Here is a 22,956-nt window from a genome sequence, read left to right on the forward strand (position 1 = left end):
GCTGCCTCGGTTGTGCCAGAGGGCAGCTAAAGACCCCTCCGCACTGTGAGCTAAGGCAAACCCCCCTGCCCCCCCGATTCCCCATCAACTGGCTGGTGGCATTTCCTCCCCGGCAGCTCCTCCTCCCCCCTCCCTCTGTTCTGGAAGCTCAATCCTGGTGCAGCATCAATAACCCCGCGAACCCCACAGCGCAGCAGAACTCCGCAGGGAGGGGAATGATCCCCGAAGCTGAAGGGCTCCTTATGCTCCCGCCGCCATCACTGGAGAGGTGTGAACCCGGAGCCATGTCCCATCAGGCTGGGAGCTCGGCTGAGTGTTTGTACAGCTCCTAGCACATTCCAGGCTGTGTCAGTGCTTAAGCAGACTTCAAGGAAACTCCGGTGCTGCAAGCGAGGTGGGGTTAGTGGTGTGGGTGCTGCTCTTCCCTTTCCCTTGGTGCTGAGCCAGTCACCTGGGGTCCTGGATCTGCGTGGTCATTCCAGGTCCAATGGCACTTTCTGCAGGGCTGGGGGTGTTAAGCTTGGTGTTCTGACCCATTTGCAGTCTGCTCCCCTAATATATTCCTTGGCATGTCAGTTGGACATGAGATTTCCTTTACTTCCTGTCCTAAAGTGCGCTGTAGATTGTTCTGCGCTGTTAAACAGCCACCACGTTCCACCCCAGATGTGGCTGCATGGGCTGTGTGAAGGGGCGCCTGTCTATGTGGTTTGCCAAGGCCAAGGCTGTAGTGAAAGGTTCTTTACAAGTTCCAGATGTTAGATAGACAGATGCTGTCCTTGGGAACGAAAGGCACCATAGAAATGTAATACTAACACACCCCGGCGAACCATCCATTTCACAGCAGCTTTGAGAGGGAGGGTGGCAGGAAAGCACATGTTACCCATTTCACAGATGGGGAAAGAGAGATGCCCAAGGCCTCTGAGTGGGTCAGTGGCAGAGCCAAGATTAGCATTCAGGTGCTCTGGGGCACCCAGTCCTGACCTCATTCCTGCGAGCCAGGCTGCCTTTCAAACAGGAACGAACTTACCAACCACCAGAATGCAGCCACCTCTAGGGTGGAGTGCAGCAGCTGTTCAACAGCATGATCAGCACCACATAACAACTCAGGACAGGAAGTTCAGAAGAACCCTCCAGCTGCCTGAAACAGCAGAGGGGATTTAGTTGGGCCGAAAGCACAAACAGAGGCTCACTGATAGCGAGATATCACACAGCGCCCTCGTGTTTGGCTCCAGGAAGTAAGCCTTATCCGTAGCTATCAGGAACCATTGAGCCCAACTCTTGCGCCACACGCTCACTGAGGAAGACTGGCCCCTGGGCAGAACAGGCATTACGCAACACAAGGGTTTGGCTGTCCTACGGTCTCCTAGCCAGGAAAGGCAGCAGAGCAGTCCCGGATCAGAGAGGCATCCCGAGGGGTAACGACGTGGGGAACAAGATGAAGTCTTGCATGGGCCTTCTCCTCGCCCTGGCATTCCTGCTGGCTGCCCCGGGCCCCAGGGCAGGCTTTGCCCAGGAGACAGAGTCCGGCTGCTGTGCACGTGAGTAGCTGGGGTGCTGAATCCAGGGCAGAGCTGAAAGCCCGCAGTTCCCATTGAAGTCAGTGGGGGCAGGGGGTACTCAGCACCCTTGGGGATCCCTTTGTGGGGTTTTGTTCTACAAACTGGGAGCCAAACTCAGTCCAACGCTCATGGGCTGTGGCAGGGAGCAGGCTCTGAGGAGGAGCCGCAGTGAGACATTGCTGGGGCAGCCGTATCTCTGAGGAGCTCCCCGCTGGACAGGCAGGATGCTTCCCTGCCCTGAAAGGTGAGGCAAAGCCCCTTGGAGCCCATAGAAAGGGCCAGACCCGAGAGGGGTTTGGATCAGAATAATGGTAAGGAGGCGGGGAGCTCCATGGGTGGGGGAAGCAGGAGGAGACACCTGCAGCCCCATGGGTGGGGGAAGGCAGGGAGAGACATCCATAGCCCCAGTGATGGTGGGGGGAGCTGACTGAAGCAATCCCAACCTTAGCTGGAGCAGAGGTTCATGCATGGCTGGGTTTAGCAGGGCTCACCTCCGCGTCCGACTGTCAGCCTCTCCTAGCCGGCAACTAATCCTGAGGTAGCACCGTGGGCTGGGTTCCCTGCTGCAGGTGCCGAGCAGCTAGCAGACCCGGGGGGGGTGGGCTCTGTCTGGGGAGCGCAGAGACGCTGCCCAGGAAGCAATTCCTTGGAGCGATGTGTAGGGGACGTTTTGAACTTGATAGCAAGGAACTGAGGAGTGAACCCAGAGGTTAAGTGTCCTGTCTAGAAAGTACAGAGTGACCAGACGGCGAGTATGAAAAATCAGGACGGGGGTGGGGGGTAATAGGAGCCTATATAAGACAAAGCCCCCAAAATCAGGACTGTCCCTATAAAATCGGGACATCTGGTCACCCTAAGAAAGTATCAACTGTGGTCACTGTGGTCTAACAGGCAGAGGATGAAGCAGGGCATCTGGACCATTCCAGCTCTAGCCTCTGACTCTCTGTATGGCCCTGGACAAGTCACTGAATCACTGTGTGCCTCGGTTTCCCCATCTGCCAAATGTGGCTAATGATACTTCTCTCCTTGAAGTCAGACACCAGCCTCATTCTCCTCGGCCTGTCTCCCTTCTCCTCAACACTTGCCCATCCCCACCACCCCACAGATCCAAGGAGCACAGATATATTGATCATGTCACCAGGTGACAGCAACCCAGCCATGTTTGTCCTGCTTCTCACTCCCCCCCCCACCACACACACACACACACACACACACACACACACACACTCACTCCTTCTTAGTCTAGTTAGGACCTTCACCTGTTCGATACTGTTAAATATCACTTGGGAACCCACTGGGGCAGGGAAAGTCTCATGACTTGATTGGAGAGATGCCTAGAACGTCTTTGGGGGCTCAGAAAATAGCCAGGGGTGTTGTGATGAGCCCATCCCCACTTTCCAGTGAGTTCCAGCTCTCTCCCCTCCCCCAATACAGGCTTTAATTATTACGTTAAAATGGGCAGATGTTCTCCAATCCCACCCCTGCTTCTCAATATGCTGTCCATATCAGATGAGCAGGGTGATATCTAGGAGTGAAAGCACAGGGTGGGAGTCAGAAGAACTAGGATTGATTCCTGGCTCCACCACCGGTCTGTTGTGTCATCTGGTGCCCAGGCACTTAGTCTCCGTGTGCCTCAGTTTCCCCAATCTGCACGCTGAGAGTTCAGGTTTAATTTATCCACATTTGCCAAGTGCTTTTTGACCCTCCAGTCTGGGGATGTTTAATTCTAGTCTTAGTGTGTGGGGTGGTGGGGAATCTCACTCTTGGCCTCCTGATCAAGCTGCTTCCTTCCAGTCACCATGGCCAACTACATCCCTTAGCCAACGAGGGCAGAGACCTGGGCAGACTCCCCAGCCCTGACTGTTCAGTTTGGCCCTTCATGCTTCCTGCCAAATCCCAGTGTCACGTACTCCTTGTACATGGGAGGTCGCAGGGCTGCTTCTAACAGGTCAGGCTGTGGTACCAGATATGGACGGGCAGCAGGCTACAGCGCTTCCATTATGGAGAGAGACAAGAGAAGAGTTCCCTGTAAGATACTCGACTACGCGACCAGGTCTGCCGGGTACCAGCCCAGGTTACACCTAGTGGCTAAACGTGATCCTGCGGTTTCAGCATCCCCCCAGGTGCATGAGCCTTTCCCCTGGTCCCTTCCTGGCTCCATGCTGTGCTGTTATCGATACCTTCAGGACACCACCACACTGCGTGCCTGCTCTCCTCACTGCAGCCTGCTTCTCTGCCTCTTTCAGAGCTGAAGGAATTATCCCGGTGCGGAGCGGACAAGAAGATCTTTTTCCAGGGCCAGCCAGGGATCCCAGGAATGCCAGGCATGCCAGGGACAAATGGCCTACCTGGGGCTAAAGGAGATCCAGGCCCTCAAGGGCCCCCAGGTGAGAGGATACTATCAGAACTTGGCAATCACAGCCTCAATATAAAGCAGGCCAGACAGACATCTGTACCCAGGCAAGACAAAGAGAAGGGCAGACTCTGTGTGAATGCTTGGCACTAACTCACCCGACAGGTACGGCACGGGCTCAGAGAGGCTGGGGAGCAGGGTGTTAAGGAGAAGAATGGAGAGCAGGGGATCACCTCCTGGGAGGTCAGCAGGACACTGCTTTGAGGACGCTCACAGCCCTAGAGCTCTGCACCAGAACAGAGAACTCCTCAGGGACACGCACCGGGGAGGCTGAGTGGCTGGACTGAGGAGCTCAGCAGGCCTGGCCACAGAAAGCAGCTTTTAGGTTGGGGTTATATTTTGGCCTGGGCAGGGAAAGTTTCAGACAGGTTTGCAGAATCCAGGTTTGAGTTCTGCAGTGCAGTCTGCGCTCTCAGGCTTGTCAGAGCAGGAAGGGGCTGGGGGCTGTCCAGACAGTCCCTGCCCCCAAGAGCCTATACTGTGCCTGGACCAGAGAGGCAGTGGGGACAAGATAATGTGCAGCAGAAATGTCAGAGAGCTGGCGAGGAGTCTGTGCCCAGCAAATCTTGGCTGGTCGTCTCTGCCACTAAAACGCTGACACAATATCCCTTCCGTGAGCGAGTGAACCACGTACACAGAGACTAGCTGGGGGTGAGAGATGTGGCACCTTGGCCTGCCCAATCCTTGGCCTCTGGTATTTTTTCTAGCACGGACACCCCCGTCCACCACGAACTGGACTGAGCGGCTCATTCATTTCACCCGAGCCAATAAATGATACCCACTAGGGCTGGATTTGAACCCAGGACCTAGAAGCAAAAGGCTCCGTGTCCCCTTAGAAATCTCCATCCAGCCTGCTCCTCACCCCCAGCTCCCCGTCTGCATCACCTGGCTCTTATACGCTGTTATAGGTAGCGCTAAAGGCACAATAAAGGGAACCAGGTCCATGCCTCTGTTCTCTTTCTTCAGGCGAGAAGGGCTCCCCTGGGGCAATGGGGAAGGCTGGACCCAAAGGAGACAAAGGTAACTTCAATGGGACTCTGTGGGGGCAGGACGGGATGCAGGATTGGGCCCCTCGGGAGGACTCAGTGCTCTATCCCCTGGCTGCACCCTGCTGACTCTCTTGACACATCTAGACTCTTGCCTTGTCATAAACAGATAGCTAAGGGTTAATGTCTCTTTCACCTGAAGCACCTGACCAGAGGACCAATCAGGAAACCGGATTTTTTCAACTTTGGGTGGAGGGAATTGAGTGTCTTTGTCTTTGTTTTCTGGCTGCCTGCTTGCTCTGAGCTTTGGAGAAGTAGTTCTACTTTCTAGTCTTCTGTTTCTAAGTGTAAGGACAAAGAGATCAGATAGTAAGTTCTATGGTTTCTTTTCTTTGGTATTTGCATGAATATAAGTGCTGGAGTGTTTTGATTTGTATTCTTTTTGAATAAGGCTGTTTATTCAATATTCTTTTAAGCAATTGACCCTGTGTTGTACCATCTTAATACAGAGAGAACATTTGTACTTATTTTTCTTTCTTTCTATATAAAGCTTTCTTTTAAGACCTGTTGGAGTTTTTCTTTACTTCAGGGAAATTGAGTCTGTACTCACCAGGGAATTGGTGGGAGGAAAAAATCAAGGGGAGATTTGTGTGTTGAATTGCTAGCCTGACTTTGCATTCCCTCTGGGGGAATAGGAAAGTACTTTTTGTTTCCAGGATTGGGAACAGAGAGGGAGATTCACTCTGTTTGGATTCACAGAACTTGTGTCTGTGTATCTCTCCAGGAGCACCTGGAGGGGGGAAGGGAAAAAGGATTATTTCCCTTTGTTGTGAGACTCAAGGGATTTGGGTCTTGGGGTCCCCAGGAAAGGTTTTTCAGGGGGACCAGAGTGCCCAAAACACTCTAATTTTTTGGGTGGTGGCAGCAGGTACCAGGTCCAAGCTGGTAACTAAGCTTGGAGGTTTTCATGCTAACCCCCATATTTTGGACGCTAAGGTCCAAATCTGGGACTAAGGTTATTACATGCCTGCAAACAGGTCTGAGTGCTGCATTCCCAGGGCTAGTCACCTTCCTTGCCTCTGCTCTGGAGAAGAGACATTGTCACTACCCTACATGGGGAGAAGGACTTAACAGCTGGGGGTGAAAGCCTGGCCTCACAGAGGTCCACACTGCTGCTAGCATCCTGGCAAGGCCCTTTCACCACCCCAAGGTGACATTTGAGAGCCACCCTTCTCCAGAGCATGCGGCAACCTCTGCCCTCCCCTCACTGCCCAGCTGTCGGATGCACCCATCTCACCAATGACTCTCTCTCTCTTCCTTCAGGAGAAGCCAGCAGTTCTGCCAGCTCTCAGCAGCAAGGTACACGCCTTCCTCAGCCTCAAACCCTACCCTCGCGCACCAACATGGCTGTGAACACACAGATGCCACAGGCCGTCCATAGAGAATCGAACCTGGGACCTCCCACACCAAAAGCACAGGATGCTACCACCCCAGCTAAGGGAGTAACTCCATTAGCTGCAATTTAATAGCATGAAGTGAAGCCACCAACCAAGAGAGAGTCCAGCCTCCCCCAAACAACGTCCCAAGGCCCCACCAAACACAGCTGCCCCATCTAAGACCATTTTCCTTCCTTTTCTCTAGCATCAGAGACCCAGAGCACCATTAAACCTCAGTTAAGGCCCCTCAAATGCATCTACCATCAGCTCCAGCATGAAACAGCCAGGCAGGAGCTAGTTCATTCCTCACTCTACCCTCACCACCTGCAGTTCTGATTTCACCCTCAGGTGTTCATTTAGTCCAGCTGGAGAGAACCCTCCCAGCTACTGTATATCCCAAGCCCTCACAGCCAGGGCCTAGCTCTGAGTTACAGCCGGGCAACTGCCTTTTCTATGAAAAATGCAGCTTAGGGGACACCAAAGTGTTTCCAGAATTGTTGTTGCTTTTGCCGAATTATTTCAGTCAACCTCCCCACCCCCACACCACATGTCATTTTGACTCTTTCTAAAGGAACGCTCGGATTTTTTGGTTCACACTGCCGTTTTTGTTTCCAGATTTCCTTTCGTTTTATTCAGAACAGCCTAACGTTTCAAAATGGTCAAACTCTAAACACGGGACCAACATGGCCTCAACAACGCAGCATCAAATCCAAACAAACCTTCTGTTCAATCCAAACCGAACATTTCTTTGACTTTTCGATTTGCCAGAAAGTTTCTGACATTTTTCATTTTCAGCCAGTGAACGGAAAAATCAGTTGCCCAGCACTGAAAGTCCCTGACTGGGGTGTGTTTATCAGTCAGCCAGCAGATGGCTGTGAAAGCCAATGTCATTCATTCTTCCCACTGCTCAGGGTAGACAGCAAGCACCACATAAGACCCCTCAGTGGAGAGACAGCTGTTTGCTGTTCACTGAGATCATCTGAGGGATGGACACTGGACTCACTGGGAGATCCCCCCACAGCTCCAGCAGCAGAATTGGGTCCTGCCCAGCTCCCCGGGTCATCCAAGACAGAGTGGCTGGTGCTCTGGGACCCCCACCCGCATCCCAACCCCTGTGTTGGATCGCACATTGCTAACTGCCTTGGCCATAACGAACTCACCCAACTGGTGTTTCTCCCGAGGGGCAGGTGCTAGGAACTGCAAGGAGCTGCTGGAGCAGGGTGAGGGGCTGAGCGGCTGGTACACCATCCACCCCGAACCAGGGAGAACGCTGACCGTCTTCTGTGACATGGAAACGGATGGAGGGGGCTGGCTGGTGAGTCCTTTTAGCCCTCAAGCAGGGCAGGGGATGCAGGAGGAAATACACCTCCCCACACATTCCTCCATCTATTTGGTGTTACCACCCCCCCATTGCACAGAGTGGGTCTGTGGCCCCTCTAGTGACCAGTCCACACACCAGGTTGAAGACTCTGCTGCAGGTCCCGGTTAGGGGAGTTCAGGTCAGATTTTCAGAAGAGCTTGTCTCTCATGTAGGCACCAGGTAGCCAATCTTGCCAAGTTGCTCAGCGCCTTAGCAGTTGCGGATGTGGGGGCTGAGACTCCCCAGAGTCCTCACCAGAGCCCAGGCCATGTTCTTGATAACATCCTCCCACTGTTTGCAGTGCACGAGGGGTTCTCCAGACAGAACAAACAAGAGGGTGGGCCTTGTCTCCCTCTTTCCCTTGCCGGGGAAGGGAATCAGAGAGCAGAGAGATGGCCTGTCTCTTCAACAGTCTTTCTGCAGCCAGCCCTTTGGGACTTGGCTTATCAGCTGTCTTCAGTTAAGGTCTCACTCCAGCTTGGGGCACCCCGTTTGACAGCTGGTTCATGCAACAGCAGGGGCAGTGAGGCCAGAGCCTGCCTCCCGCTTGGGTGATCTGTCTGTGTGGTCAGCAGTCTTGGGGGCATAGCAGCCTTCGCCCTGGTCACCAACCCTTCCAGGGCCCTGTTTTCCCTTTCTAAGCTCCCAACCGCCCTCTCCAGGCAGAGCAAACCTTACAGATGCGCCTCGTTAAGGGCTGAACAAGCCCAGGGGAGCTCATTAGTCTCCTTTCCCCCAGAGCAAGGGTGAGCTCCCTGCCCCCCTCCCAGCTATTCAGTGCTTTGAAATGCTGGGTGCTAGTCCTTTACCTCAAGCCACAGCCCTGTGTCTGTAGTGAGGGAAGTCTAGGGGCCGGTCCCAGCTGGTGCCCCTTGGCGGTAGGCACCACGTAAGATCCTTCAGTGGGGAGATGGCTGTTCACTGTTCCCTGAGATCCTCTGAAGGGTGGACATTGGACTCACTGGGAGACTCCCCCACCTGCAGCTTCAGCAGCAGCATTGGGTCCTGCCCAGCTCCCCAGGGCTCGCTGAGTTTGGGAGTGACCTGCCCCTTGCCTTCCAGGTGTTCCAGCGGCGCCAGGACGGGTCGGTGGATTTCTATCGGGGCTGGGAGGCCTACAAGAGAGGCTTTGGGAACCAAGCATCGGAGTTCTGGCTGGGCAACGACAACATCCACCTTCTCACCAGCACTGGTAAGGAGACTTCTCGCCACCCAGCTGAGAAGGGAACAGCAGGGGAAGGCTGGACTGAGTTGTAAAATCACTGACTTTAGCGGAGCTACCCCAGATCTACCCAAGCATAGCAAGGATCAGGATCTGGTCCAGGGAGTTAACACTGACTTTTCCTGATCAGCTTTGAAACCAACGCAGCAACTTGCTCGCTGCTGCCCATGCAGCCAGTTCAGTTTGGCTGTAAGTGCAAACAGCACGTACCCTTCTGAGCGCCCCCTCCTCCTGGGACAGGCCGCTACCAAATCCCCCTCTGGAAAGAAGAGAAGTCCAGGCTCGAACGGCTTGTCTGCCCCCGAGTTTAAAGGGCCAACTAGCCGCAAAGCATGCTGGGGAGGGTTCCTAGAAAGGGTTAACCCCAAACAGAGCTCGGTGGTAGCTAGTGAGCTCCAAAAGGAGATGGCTCGGAGCTGGTGTGATCATGAAAATCCAGAGCCTTTTCAGACACGGGTGCTTCCTGGGCTTGGTTCCCCACCATGGCATCACGGCCCCTAGTCCCTCCTGTAAAGCACCCTAGTGCACGGGCTCCGGGGAGACTCCCACCTCCACCTCCTCTGGGGTTTCCCATCCTTGTGTCCCCAGGCTGCCCCTAACCAGCAGGGGGACTGCATCTTCCCATGGCGATCCTAGCTCCTGCGTTGGTCTGGGGCCACGGCCGCTCTCTCCAGCAATGCTGGGACTTTGATGCCTTGCTGTCCTTTCGACGTCAGGGACCTACCAGCTGCGGATTGAGGCCAGGGACTTCAATGAGTCCAGCACGTTTGCCAAGTACAGCAGCTTCAAGATGCTGAGCGAAAGGGAAAACTACACGCTCGCCTTGGGCTCCTACTTGGATGGCACCATGGGTGAGTTACTGAGCGATTTCCACTTGGGCCTGCCTGCCGCTGCAGGGTGAGCGGGGGCCAGCTGGCGGCACCCCCTTTGCTATTACACGCCTCGGCCCCACCTGAGCAGAGCCTGGCAGCTGTGCCACAGCGTTTCAGCTCGTGGTAGCAGCTTTAACCTCTAATGCAGGGTTGAGGCCCTCAGACCAGTGGCCTCTCTGGTGGCGGAGCCCAGATCTTCGGACGGGGAAGGCTTAGTTGCATGAGGCTAGCTAGTCACCAAGGGGAAGCCTTTCCCTGGCGTAAGACTGGAGTAAGGGCTGCTGAGGATCTGTCCCCAAGCTTGCAGTCGTCCCAAGACACAATGTCAGAACATTAGGGACAAGGGTAACCGAGCAAGTCACAGAAAAAGCAATAGCAGCCGCCCCACCAGACCGTGGGAGAGGAGCAGTAACAGCTGTTGGGCAGAAGGGGCTGCTACAGGCCTGAGGCGCGTTTGCAGGGCTGGCTGGGGGAGCCCATCCCTGGAGGAAGAGGAGGAGGGTACGTGCAGGTCAGGATCCCATTAGCAAAGCTGGGTGGGGGAACCACTCTCGCTGGATCCTGTCAGTGCCCTCCCTTCTCCTCGCCTCCATGACCATTGGTGAAACTTTACGAAGTTGAGGGCGCAGGGTATGCCCACACTGCGGCTGCGGGTGCGAATCCCGGGAGGATGTACAGACGCCAACTCCGCTCAACCTCGTGTGCTAAAAACCGCCGTGTGGCAGCAGCTTCTGGAGCTGGCCTCCGGATGCTGCCCCACCGGGGTACATACTAGGCGTGTGGCCTGAGCCACTGGCTGGGCAGCCGTGGCCACACGGCTACTTCTAGTGTGCGACCTCAAGCAAAGCCAGCGTGCCTCTACCTGTGCCGGGAATCACAGCGCCCAGCTGCCGTGCTGACATCCCCTGAGTTTGTAAGCTACCGACTGGATTTCTCGATCACAAGGATACCTGGCGAGGCCCAGCACCTTCCCCACCTGGCTGGGGGAGACGCCTCAAGTGGGGATAGGCTGCTGGGGGGTTATCACATAGGAAAGCCACCACTGGTGATTCCCAAGGATAAAATCCAGCTGCACAAGGTGGGGAGGCAGGGCTAGGATTCCTCAGCCCTCCACTCTGACTCTGTTAGCACCGGTGAAGAGCCCCAGCATGTCTACACACCAGGTCTCGTTGGGGCGGGGTCTGCAGGCGCATCCCCCCTCCCCACTGCATGTCCAAAGTGCCTCAGCCCAGACCTGGAGGGACCAGCCCTAGAAGTGGGAAGGCAGCCCAGTGTCCACGGGCTGCTCAGGCCTTGGCTTCTCTGCTGAGAGTTTCCAACTAGAACTGGGGGAGGAAGGGGAATTTCTAGGTGACTATCTGGAAAACGTAGCAAAATTCATCTAGTAAATGTTATTGGGCCGGTGCTAGTTCCAGCCAGGGTGTGAGTGGGGCTGAGGGCTCCAGTGGCGTACGGGCACCGCCTGTCTCCTGAGACCCACCAAACTCATTTCACACCAGGGGGAGGACTACAGGACTAGGGCCTTATTCTCCGTTGTCCCTGCACCTTGGGTCAGTGTTTACACCAAACCACTACCAGATCAGACCGGTGTGAGTCTTTGCACAAGTGTGAATGACTGTGCAAGGTGGAAATCAGGGCCCCAGACATGATACTGTCTATTAATGAATGATAATATGCAAAGAGACTGGGGTGGGATTTGAAGTGGTGACCTAGAGGCAAGGTGCTTTGTTATGACTCCAACTGGGGAAAGCCTTTGCCCTCATGCGAAGGCCGTGAGTTTGGCATGGAATGAAGATGCTGCAGGCCAAGCCCTGTGTGAATTTCCCTTCCTCCTTTCGCAGGAGATTCTCTCTCGGGCCACAACCGGCTGGGGTTCTCCACGCGGGACAAAGACCACGACACCTTTGGGGGCAGCTGTGCCATCCTGTACAAAGGCGGCTGGTGGTATGGGCAGTGCCACTCCTCCAACCTCAACGGGCTGTACCTCAAAGGTGAACACAGCTCCTACGCCAACGGGATCAACTGGTCCACCGGGAAGGGGCACCACTACTCTTACAAATATGTGGACATGAAAATACGGCCCCAGTAGGCAGCCTCTCTCTCTGGGGGCTCTACTGATGCTACAGGGAACCTTCCCCAGGGACCTACTGACTGAACAGCCCTTCTGCGGGGTTAGTAAACGGGGAACTTGCCATTAGCCAGGATCTCGCGTGCTGCTGTGGTACAGCAGCCTGCAATTCAATCTCCTCTCCAGGTGCTAGCCCTGCAGGCGGTATCCCCCAGGGGCTAAAGCAGGAGAGCACACCCCCCTACTCAGCTCCTTCTTTTCCTTGGAGGGACCAATGAGCGCTCTACTTACTTAACCCCCTGCATGTCCTGCTCTGGGAAAGATTAGCTGGGAGTCAAGACTTCTGGCCTCTTTTCCCACTGACCTGCTGCCCTGCTCTCTGCCTCAGTTTCCCCCTGCTGTAAAATGCAGGTGAGAATACTGGCCCATCTCACAGCTCAATATAATACACAAAGGGCTCTGAGATCCTAGGGTGGGGGTTGCTACAGAAATGCAAAGTGTTACTTTATTAAACACGGCCCATGTGGCAAAGTAATTCCCTCCGAGTTGAGCTGTACTCTGTCTGAAGGCCAAGCTACCCCAGCGAAGGCCCTTTTGAGGACCCCCAGCTGGTATTTTACCATCTCCAATAGCCAGTTTTCAGCAGGGCTCGGCCTCCACCATTGTGGTCAGATTTTCAAGAGACCTCCGTGCAAAGTCTGGCCATACGAAGTGCAGAGGGAGCAGCCGACATCTCAAGAGTCTGGCCCCCGTGGAGGGTGCTCAGAGCTTGAGAACTGACCCAACCAGCCTGCGCCCCATGGTGATTTGCGGATACGTTGGTATTTCTCTTTTCTTATTCTTTGGAAAATAAAGCACCTACGATGTTTAGAACACGTTTTCACCCAAAGCTTTATTCAGGCCTTCTGCAAAAGATTTGGAGATTGAGACCCAGCCTGGTTTACATTAGGTAAGCCTGCACGTTGTTTCTACGTGGCACTGCTCAGGCCAGGAGGAAGAAAAGAGAGCCATGAAAGCCTTTTCCAGCCTCGCTGATTTCTAGGGTCCCGAATGCAGAACAGGCTAGGAATCTCCCTAGAGAAGCTCTTGCTATAAGCACCCCCAATGCACATGCAGAATAAGACCGAAAGGATGAACGCCATCGAACTGGCTCTATCTTAAACCCCCAACCCCATCTCAGATCATTTTACAGGAGAAAACGTTTGACTGCAACCAGCAGGCGTCACATCATTCGTTGTAGCGTCTACGAGCCCCAGCCACGTGCCATGACCCTGCTGTGCCGGGCACCGAACAAACAAGAAAAGACAAGTCCCTGTCCTCAGGGGTTTCCAATCTACGTTTAAGACAAGAGACAATAGATGGGAGAGCAGGTAGAAGTAAACAACGAGGCAATATCGATCATTAAGATCGCAGGGATTTTGGAGGGTCCACTGGGCAGCATTCACACACTGGAGGCTTGCTGCTTTCCCGACAACAGGTGCAAACAAGGGGCCAGATTCTCATCTGCTAGAACGGTGTAACACCAGAGTTACAGCGGCGTAACTGACAGCAGTCCTGCCCATAAGCCCTATGCATGGGGGTTTATCATTTGAAAGGAGAGGGATCGAGGATGGGGGAGGTGCCACAAAAAGAGGCAGCTGATGGAGCAGTGATGTTCAGCGTCTCTTACCAGCTCATCTAATTAAACAAGCTATGCTACATTGCTACATCTGTCCTCGGGGGGGATTGAGCTTTGCACTCCTCCTAGGAATCACTATCCGTTTTCCATGGAAACCGAAACGGTATGAAGGATCTTTGGAGCATTCACTTGTGTAGCAGTTCCGCCCGGTCTTGCACAGGACCTTGGGCAATCACTCAATGCCTTGCAGGGAGTCGCATGGTAAACACCAGCCTTCACTGGCTACCCGAGCTCCTGCAGTGGTCAGAAAACGTGGGTGGGGCACTGCAGAACAAAGGCGATACAGTCTCATTACAGAAAGTGAAGACCCCGGAGAACTCCCAAGATGCTGGAGCTTGCCAGGCGAATGACTCATTTCTCTATCTAAATTGCACTCTGGTTTCTAAAGGCAGTCATCAGCAGGGTTTATCTGGTGGGTGGTCCCTTCACTCCGTCCCTTGCTCCTCCCATCAGAGCAAAGGGGGGGTGCTGCTGTTGCATTCATTGGCTGCCGAAGGAGGGTGGCCCACGAGGCCTGCAGGATTGGGCTCATGATTGCTGGTGCCCTTTGGCTGCTGAAGGGTCGGGACATGAACAGTTCAGTGGCCAGGCCAGAGAACAGGCACTCATGCAGGATGTACGGGCCACCACTCCTGTTATGTGGAGTGGGTCCACGCAGTCTTGCACTGAAACTCATGTAAGACCCTGTGCATGTCTAGGGGCTGCAGGCACCGGAGAGAAGGAGTATTAGCCACTCCAGGCTACGTCCAGACTACCTGCTGTATCAGTGGGTTAAAATCGATTGCTCGGGGATCAATATATCGCGTCTCATCTATACGCGATATATCGATCCCCGAGCGCACTTATATCGATTCCGGAACTCCATCAACCCCAACGGAGTTGCGGAATCGACAGGGGGAGCCGCGAACATCGATCCCGCGCGGTGTGGACGGGTGAGTAATCCGATCTTAGATACTTCGACTTCAGCTACGTTATTCACGTAGCTGAAGTTGCATATCTAAGATCGATTTCCCCCCGTAGTGTGGACCAGCCCCCAGTGGGAGCGACAGACAGGCAGAGCAGTGATCCTGCCCTGGAGTAGCTACGAACAAAAATGGAATCACCTTAAGTGCCACACTGGTGCCCTCAATAAGGGCCCAGGCTCATAGGGTAGGAAGTGCGGGTGGAGGTAGATGGGGGGCAGTGCCCCCCTACACTATACGAGGCCAAGTTGCTTCCTACTTCCTCCCCGTGGAGGAACATTGTGGAAGGGAGAAGTGATGCCAGGAGCTGGGTCCCCAGCCCCATGTGATGAAAGTGACACTGATCCGCAGGTACAAGGCACCAGGGGAGGAGTTGCTACCACCCCGCCTTGGGTGGACACAGAGGAACTTGGGGTGGGCGTGAGCGGGTGACACAGGGCACTTGCCTGTGCTGGTCAGTTTCCCCTACAGGGACGGGGCTGTGTTAAAGGGGAGAACAGAAGAGCAGTGACTAGTCCTCTTCCCTGAGGAGACAGAGCCAGGCAGACCAGCTGGGTGGGGGCTGGGAAGAGAGGATTGCTGTTGAGCTGGGGGTGGAGGGTGCACTCCAGGGGAAGAAGCCTGGTGCACGGCATACTCATTATTGCCAAGCAGTCGCTCCATCATGCACTGTTTAGAGCACCACAGGAACCGTGTGACGCAGGAAGCCCTGGGCACTTCCTCTGTCATTCATGCTGCTGCCAGCCTGGTGAATGATGGACATGCACTGTGCGGTCAATCAACACGACTATCCAGATTCCTGTCGCAAACATGGTTTTATTTTACTTTTAATTTTTCCTCTGCAGCCTCTTGTAGGCTGCTGGCCTGTCTCCCCTCCCCAGCCCAGAAAGGTTAAACTCCATAGCCACACACTGTTCCGGCACTTTCTTCAGGGAACCATTTAATGGTTGCACCAACCACCTCTGGCAACCCCCTCCCTCCAAAGCTGCTTCCCCACCCCCCATCACTCCATGGGGGGATGGGGGGAAAGGGTCATTGTGCAGGGAGCTGCCCTCCCCTGGTCCACCCAACCCCCATGCATTCAGATGCACCCCCACACCCAGACCCACCCTGCTGTGCCCCAACTACCTTCACCTGGACCCCCTCCCCACAGAATCCCATTTCCTCTGCACCCGGAATCCCCCAACAAGCCCCTATGCATCCAGATCTCTCCTGCGTCCAGACACCCCACTGGGGGGTTGGTATAGCTGTGTTGCTCAGGCGTGTGGATGTTTCACACCCGAGGGACATAGTTATACCGCAGTAAATGGGTAGTGTAGACCTGGCCAAACGCGTCTATTGATTTCAGTAGGAATTAGAGCAAACCGCTTGAGAATTACATCACACCCCTTCCCCCAAATACAGAAGTCAAACCACGCCCATGTCCAGGCTCGGTGTGGCGAGCCCAGAGGGAGCTTTCCCAACAACCGGCGAGAGGAGAGCTGCGAGGGGAGGGCGATTACTGCTTCTTGGACTTCTGCTTCTTGCCGCAGATGAAGTTCTGGTGGGCAGTGTAGCCCAGCCTGGAGCCGATCGACCCCCAGGCCACGCTGCCTGCTTGGGCCCCTGGAAGGAACACAGGCTAGTGAATAGCCAGCGCAGACCCTAGTCAATCCGGCGGCGAACAGGGAACAGATCCAACATCCGCACTATCCAGGACAGAAGCCGGCCTGGGCTCTGTCGATAAAGGGAGAGTCACAGGGTCCCAATCTGACCTCACCTGTTTCACGAGCGGGCATCACGACTCCTGGTTTCTGTTCCTGGCTCCGCTGTACATGACCTGGGGCAAGTGACTGCCACTCTGTCTCTGCTGCCCTCCAACCCTCCGCCTTGGCTATTTAGAACGGTAACTCCCCGGGGCAGGGGTTCTCTCACCATACCGGTGCTGCATGTAGCAAGAGGGGCATTTGGTCTCAGTTGGGACCTCTAGTACTAAAAGCCCCCCCGCCTCCCCAAGGGCCATGACTCCCAGCCCCCTGCTCTTCTTCCAAACCACTCCCCATCCTAGCGATCCTGAGTGAAAGAGGCAAATGAAAGGAGAATAAGCTCTTTAAAAGCCCACGCTGGGTTTGAAGTGTTCCCTGCATGGGGCACGTCCCACCTACCGAGGCTCTGGAGCGTGGCCACGACTCCCCCTGCAGGCACGCCGCCTCCCGAACTTATGGCAGACCAGCTCATCAACCAGGAGCCCACGGAGCCGGCTGCTATGCCGGTGGCCTGGAACCCCAACGTAGCCAGCACGGCTGGTCCTGCATACATCAGAGCAGCTAGGGCACAGAGAGACAGATTAGATCAGAGGCGTTTCTGTTTCAGCCCCCTTTCGAAGCTCAAACCACCCAGCCCGAGCGAGGCATTCACCACAGAGGAGGAAGGCCCTGTTTGGTTGACACGGGGTCATATAGTATGTTAAGGACTGTCTGCAGCATTAGACTTCACCTGCTCTCCCCTCCCATCCTCACCTTGTGCTGTGAGGAGAACGAATAAACTCAGCACACACACGCTCATCCTGCTACAAAACCATTTACGATTACCCTGGGCTGTATGGATGGGACTGCTCCGGGGTCATGCACTTTTCCTCTGCCTTCTCCCTCCCCTGCCCCCGGCCTCCATTGGGGAGGGGCATTAATAACCCACCTCCTCCCACGACCATGTATGGGAGAGCATCTATTAGTGTGCAGCCATCCTCCTCTTCATCATCTAAAGAGAATGACAGAGAAACAGTTTGAGCATTACTGGGGCTTGTGGGTTAGAGAGGGCATGGCGGGGGGGCATTGGTTTTTATTTTTGCACATACAAAATCAGAACGGATTCTGGCATGGGGAGAGAGGCTCGTTTAGGCCACAATCCTGCAGTTGGATCCATGCATGGGAACACCGACACTCATGCCGAGCCCCCGGTGACTTCTCTGGGTGCAGAGGTAGTGCCCTAGATTATAAACTATAAGAGGTAGGGACCTCGTCTCCATGTTTTCCTGGATGAAGCAGTGATCTGAGTGCTGACCCATCAGGCCTTCCAGCCAGAAAAGGCTGCAGTTAAAGTTGGGCTCAGGACCTGTAACTCTTGTGCATATTTATCACAACACAGCCTTTAATACCACAAACACCACGGTATCGGACAGCTCCCCCCACCCCTTATCTGTGTGACAATTCCCTCTGCTATTGTTTCTGTACTTGCCACACTGGTCCAATCAAAGCCAGGTTTCTCTGGAACACCCAGAAGTGCATCTAAGTGAGAACTAGTTCCACACCTAGGGCTTGATCCAGCGCGAGGATCCACATGGGAGCAGCGATCCACCGGCAGGATCAGGTCTCTGAGTTCTGCACTTTATGCCCTGGGTTTCAATGCTCTAAAGAAAGGTCACAAGAGTATTTCCCCCACCCCTCTTCTTGTGCTCAGAAGACGACGAGCTGTGATTTGTCACCAAAGAAAAAACATTTAAAAAAAACCAAGCAAAACAAATTTTTGGGCAGAGGCCAGGTCTCGAAACTCTCAGGAAGTTGGGAGTTCCCGAGAAGAGAAGCCGTCATGGGGCTCTAGTTAAGGCTTCAAGTGCTGCTAGGCCACTTCTAAGACACTATGCAAGCCTATGATGCTATAGCGACGACGGTGCCTATCACACAAGCATCCATCGCACACATGTGGGCGTTTACGGGTCTGCAGGGAAGGGAGCAAGGACTGCACAGGCCATGGGGACTCACTTCCAGGGTAGGGCGATGGCAGAGCTTCCTCTGTGCCATCAATGCCGTTGCCCATGGCAAGGAGAAAGCAGAAGCGGCACAGTCCCCAGCGCTGTCTGTCCATGTAGCACCTGGCCTCCGCACCAAGCGGATTTTGATTTTGGGGGCCAATGGAAATAAGCAAAACTAAACGTACCTCTCAACCGGTCAGCAGAGCCACTGGACAGAACCAGACACAGCAGGAAGAGAAGCTGGGATTGTCGCCACATGGCGCCCGAGGGGGGTTTTCTTCCTGCTAGGCACCTGCAGGGACAAAAGTGACACCAGCCCTCCACCCTGTTATCATTCCACTGCTGCCAGTCAATGGGGGGAGGGAGGCGTGTGTGCGCACAACTGCCCTCTGCTAGAGATGACAGGTAAACGCTAGCCTTCCCCAAAGGGTTCCCAAGCTCTCAGAAGAGTATTCCACAGAAGGTACCACAAACACATTGGAAGAACAAGCTGATTTGGGGCTGGGCATTATGAGCCAGACTCATGTCTCATAGACTTTAGGGTCCGAGGGGACCATCATGATCAGCAGGGCCGGCTCTAGCCATTTCGCCGCTCCAAGCACGGCGGCACGCTGCAGGGAGCGCTCTGCCGCTCGCTGGTCCCGTGGCTCCGGTGGACCTCCCGCAGGCGTGCCTGCAGAGGGTCCGCTGGCTCCGGTGGACCTCCCGTAGGCGTGCCTGCAGAGGGTCCGCTGGTCCCGCGGCTCCGGTGGACCTCCCGCAGGCGTGCCTGCAGAGGGTCCGCTGGTCCCGCGGCTCCGGTGGACCTCCCGCAGGCGTGCCTGCAGAGGGTCCGCTGGTCCCGCGGCTCCGGTGGACCTCCTGCAGAACAGAGCTTGCAGATACAGCGAACCAGACCCCTCGGCCGGGTCCATTCTGGGGGGCAGTGAGCCAGACCCCCCCGTCTGCCCTCAGCCAGCTCCAGACTAACAACCCCTTCCAGCCCCTCCTCTCTGCTCAGCTCCTTTCCCGGCCCACGAGGTCACCTGATCTCTTTGTCTCCAACACCTTCAGCTGGCACCTTTGCAGAGGAGGGGCCCAGGCCATCAGTTGCTAGGAGACAGAGTGTCAGGGATTTAGGTGCATTGGCCCTTTGCTCTGCCAGATACTTAAGAACTGCCATGGGGACACTGAGGCACCAACACAGTATTCATTGAAAACATTAAGAACATTCCTAGTTCATCACAGATGCTCCACCGGAGCCACGGGACCAGTGGACCATCCGCAGGCACACCTGCGGGAGGTCCACCGGAGCTGCCTGCCGCCCTCCCGCCAACCGGCAGAGCGCCCCCCACGGCATGCCGCCCCAAGCACGCACTTGGCATGCTGGGGCCTGGAGCTGGCCCTGGTGATTAACTAGTCCAGTGGGTCTCAACCTTTCCAGACTCCTGTGCCCCTTTCAGGAGGCTGATTTGTCCTGCGTACCCCAAATTTCACCTCCACTTAAAAACTACTTGCTTATAAAATCAGACATAAAAATACAGAAGCGTCACAGCCACACCATTCCTGGCACATTGCTGCCTTTCGTTTTTACCATATAATTATAAAATAAATCGACTGGAATATAAATATTGTACGTACATTTCAGGGTGATACTTGAGCCTGTTTGTCAGGCGTCAGCCTTGTCAGAAGCCTGAGCCCCAGGTAGGGGGACAATGCCCTGCTTGCCACCCCATAATGCCAGCCACGCACTTGCAACTCCCCGAAACCTGTCCAGAGACTTCTCCTAGCTCAGGGGTGGGCAAACTACCGCCTGCGGGCCGGCTCTGGCTCCTCAGGGCTTTGGATCCGGCCCACGGGATTGCCTCCCTGTGGCACCATGGGTCCCGCGCTGCTCTGCAGAAGCAGCCAGCACCACGTCCCTGCAGCCCCTGGGCGGGGGGCAGAGGGCTCCATGCATTGCCCTTCCCTCCAGGCACCACCCCCCACAACTCCCATTGGCCAGGAATGGGGAACCGCGGTCAATGAGAGCTGTGGGGCAGGTCCCTGGAGGCGTAGCAAGGACAGTGCATGCGGAGCCCTCCGCCACCCTCGCCCACCCACACACTTCCTCTAGGGGCCGCAGTGCTTCCTAGAGCGGCATGAGTCCAGGGCCAGGGAGCCTGCCCTGGCTCTGGTGCTTGCCAGAGCTGCTTGCACCCCGGCTCCCCCAACTCCCTGCCCTAAGCCCCCTGCCTGCACCTCACACCCCTCCTGCAACCCAACCCCCTGCCCTGAGCTCCCTTGTGCATCCCACACCCCTCCTCTGCCTCAATCCCTTGCCTTGAGCCCCTTCCTGCACACCACACCCCCTCCCACATCCCACACTCCCTCACGCACCCCAACCCCCTGCCCTGAGCCCCTTCATGCACCTGCACCCCTCCTGCACCCCCACTACCTGAGCCCCCTTGTGCACCCCAACTCCCTGCCTTAAGCCCCTTCATACACCCCACACCCCTCCTGCACCCCAACCCCCTGCCCTGAGCCCCCTCCCGCAGTCTGCATCCCTCCAGCATCCCAACCCCCTTCCCTGACCCCTCATTACCCCACACCCCTTCTGCACCCAACCCCTGCTCTAAGCCCCCTCCTGCACCCCCTTCCCTGAGCCCCTTCAGACACCCCATACCCCTCCTCTGCCCCAATCCCTTGCCCTGAGCCCCTTCCTGCACACCACACCCCCTCCCACACCCCACATCCCTCATGCACCCCAAGCCCCTGTCCCGACCCTGCATACAATTTCCCCACCGAGATGTGGCCCTCAGCCCCAAAAGTTTACCCACCTCTGCCCTGGAGACTGTATCCCCCTAGTTGATCTAGATGATTGAGTGCCCCCTGGAATACCTCAAGTACCCCAGGGGCACCAATACCCCTATTTGAGAACCACTTATCTGGTCTGACCTCCAGCACATTGCAGGTGACAGAACCTCACCCACCCACCCCTATAATGGACCAGATCCCCCAACCTCTGGCTGTGTTATTGAAGTCCTCAAATCATGATTTTAAAAGTTCAAGTTACAGAGAATCCATCATTTACACAAGTTTGAACCTGCAAGTGACCCGTGCCGCATGCTGCAGAGGAAGGCAAGAAAAAATCCCAGGGTCTCTGCCAACCTGACCCAAGGGAAAATTCCTTCCCAACCCCAGATGTCACTCCTACGAGTTTAAAATCCTCAATTCTCTTCTCAGTCCAGAGTCCCTCTCTCCAGCTCCATGCAATGACCTTGCATTTACCCCCTTACTGAGCAGAGAGCTTGCGCCTCCTTTTTACCTTGCACAGCTGTACCCAGTGGAGCCAAGGACAAGATACCTCCCTGCAGATCAGGATGCAGCTGCTAGAGGACCCAAGCCAGCCAGCCAGCTGCCCCTTTATATCCCCTTCTCTTTGCTCCACCCCTTCGCCCAAGCTCTTCCCCTGGTGCTGTTTGTTTCGTGTCCCCCCAGTTTCGTTTCTCTCCTCGACAGGCTCTTCACTTTCCGCTAGAAGGAAATAAACGAGTCCAGGAAACTGAAACTTATGCTTAAAGGGACCTCACCCATTTAAAAAGCACGTCTACTTACAAACATTTTACCTCCTATGATACAAGTCACGGTCACTAGCACTGGGAGAGAACATCTCCCCCCCACCCCCATTACTTCCAGTTTGTTCCCTTTGTACCTGGCAGCACTTTGGGTACTTCCACTTCCCCCTTTTGCACCAGATCCTGCAAACTTTTACCCTCCCCCGTCAGTACATTTGCTCGCACGACAGTCCATCCCCTCCCAGAGCTGGACACCCTAACAGTGGGGATGGTGGCTCCGCCCACAGCTGCTCGAATGGGTGCAAAAGCTGCCTCCCCGAGACCCCACTCAGCAGTGGGAGCTGCCCCTCCAGCCCCAGTGTTGGCAGCTGGGAGCCTCCCTTCTCCAAAACAGCCGCAGCAGCACTCAGCTGTCTCTGCAGACAAGCTTCCGGGGGAATCTGCAGTGTGTGTATGGGGGTGGGGGGGATCACTGTGATACTTGCAAACAAAGTAATGTGACCAGGCAGCAAATGTGAAAAATCGGGACAGGAGGTGGGGGGTAATAGGAGCCTATATAGGAAAAAGACCCAAAAATCTGGACTGTCCCTATAAAATCGGGACAGCTGGTCACCCTAAAACCATTCCTGTGATATGGAGTTGCTGGGATGATGCACAGCCAGCCCATCATGCTATCACTGCAGGCTACATTCCCTCCAAGGTGTGCAGCCATGCACACTGCACTCAGGGATGTGGGGTGAGAGGCGAGCTTAGGGTGTGCCGAGTTTCAGTGACTCCCCCAGCCCCGGGGCAGCAGCACAGAGAGGAGAGATGCCTCTCCCACGGGCTCCTGCGGCTGGGGAAAGGGCTGGAGGCAGTCCTCTCTTCCCGCTGTAGCCCCAGGCAGCCTGCACCCCAACCCCCTCATCCCCGGCCCCACCCCAGAGCCTGCATCCCCAGCCAGAGTCCTCATCCCCCTACCCTAAGCTTCCTCCCACAACCCTTGGCCCTACCCCCACTACACATCACCTCCATATTGGTACACATAACATTCATTCCACACAAGGATGGGACAAATTAGAGAGAACATTGGCTGCAGGGTCACTTTAACTAATGGCTTTTCTTTTCCACAGGCATCAGATGACATTATTGCATATG

General features: G+C 55.3%; 2 protein-coding genes across 4 annotated transcripts; one reads left to right on the top strand and one right to left on the bottom strand.

The window, feature by feature from the left end:
• The first annotated feature begins 1,267 nt into the window (after positions 1-1,267).
• Positions 1,268-12,789, top strand: LOC127038983 (ryncolin-1-like). Of its 3 annotated transcripts, none has more exons than XM_050932062.1 (8): positions 1,268-1,538; positions 3,806-3,946; positions 4,939-4,992; positions 6,282-6,317; positions 7,576-7,709; positions 8,817-8,946; positions 9,693-9,827; positions 11,690-12,789. In XM_050932062.1, exons 1-8 carry the CDS (start codon positions 1,436-1,438, stop codon positions 11,935-11,937), a joined length of 981 nt encoding a protein of 326 aa, XP_050788019.1. In that variant the 5' UTR covers positions 1,268-1,435; the 3' UTR covers positions 11,938-12,789. The 3 variants fall into 3 exon arrangements, with proteins under 3 accessions (XP_050788019.1, XP_050788020.1, XP_050788021.1); XM_050932063.1 differs by having other exon boundaries at positions 7,582-7,709; XM_050932064.1 differs by having other exon boundaries at positions 1,268-1,415.
• A 2,571-nt stretch (positions 12,790-15,360) lies between these two features.
• IFI6 (interferon alpha inducible protein 6) lies at positions 15,361-21,722 on the bottom strand. The gene is made up of 5 exons (XM_050932073.1): positions 21,570-21,722; positions 18,469-18,575; positions 17,230-17,292; positions 16,701-16,862; positions 15,361-16,161 (listed from the first exon to the last, which is right to left on the bottom strand). The coding sequence occupies exons 2-5, from the start codon at positions 18,539-18,541 to the stop codon at positions 16,055-16,057; spliced, it is 405 nt and encodes a 134-aa protein (XP_050788030.1). The 5' UTR covers positions 18,542-18,575; positions 21,570-21,722; the 3' UTR covers positions 15,361-16,054.
• Between the last annotated feature and the right edge of the window lie 1,234 nt (positions 21,723-22,956).

This window comes from Gopherus flavomarginatus, chromosome 22 (genome assembly GCF_025201925.1).
Source record: "Gopherus flavomarginatus isolate rGopFla2 chromosome 22, rGopFla2.mat.asm, whole genome shotgun sequence".
Lineage (NCBI taxonomy): Eukaryota > Metazoa > Chordata > Testudines > Testudinidae > Gopherus > Gopherus flavomarginatus.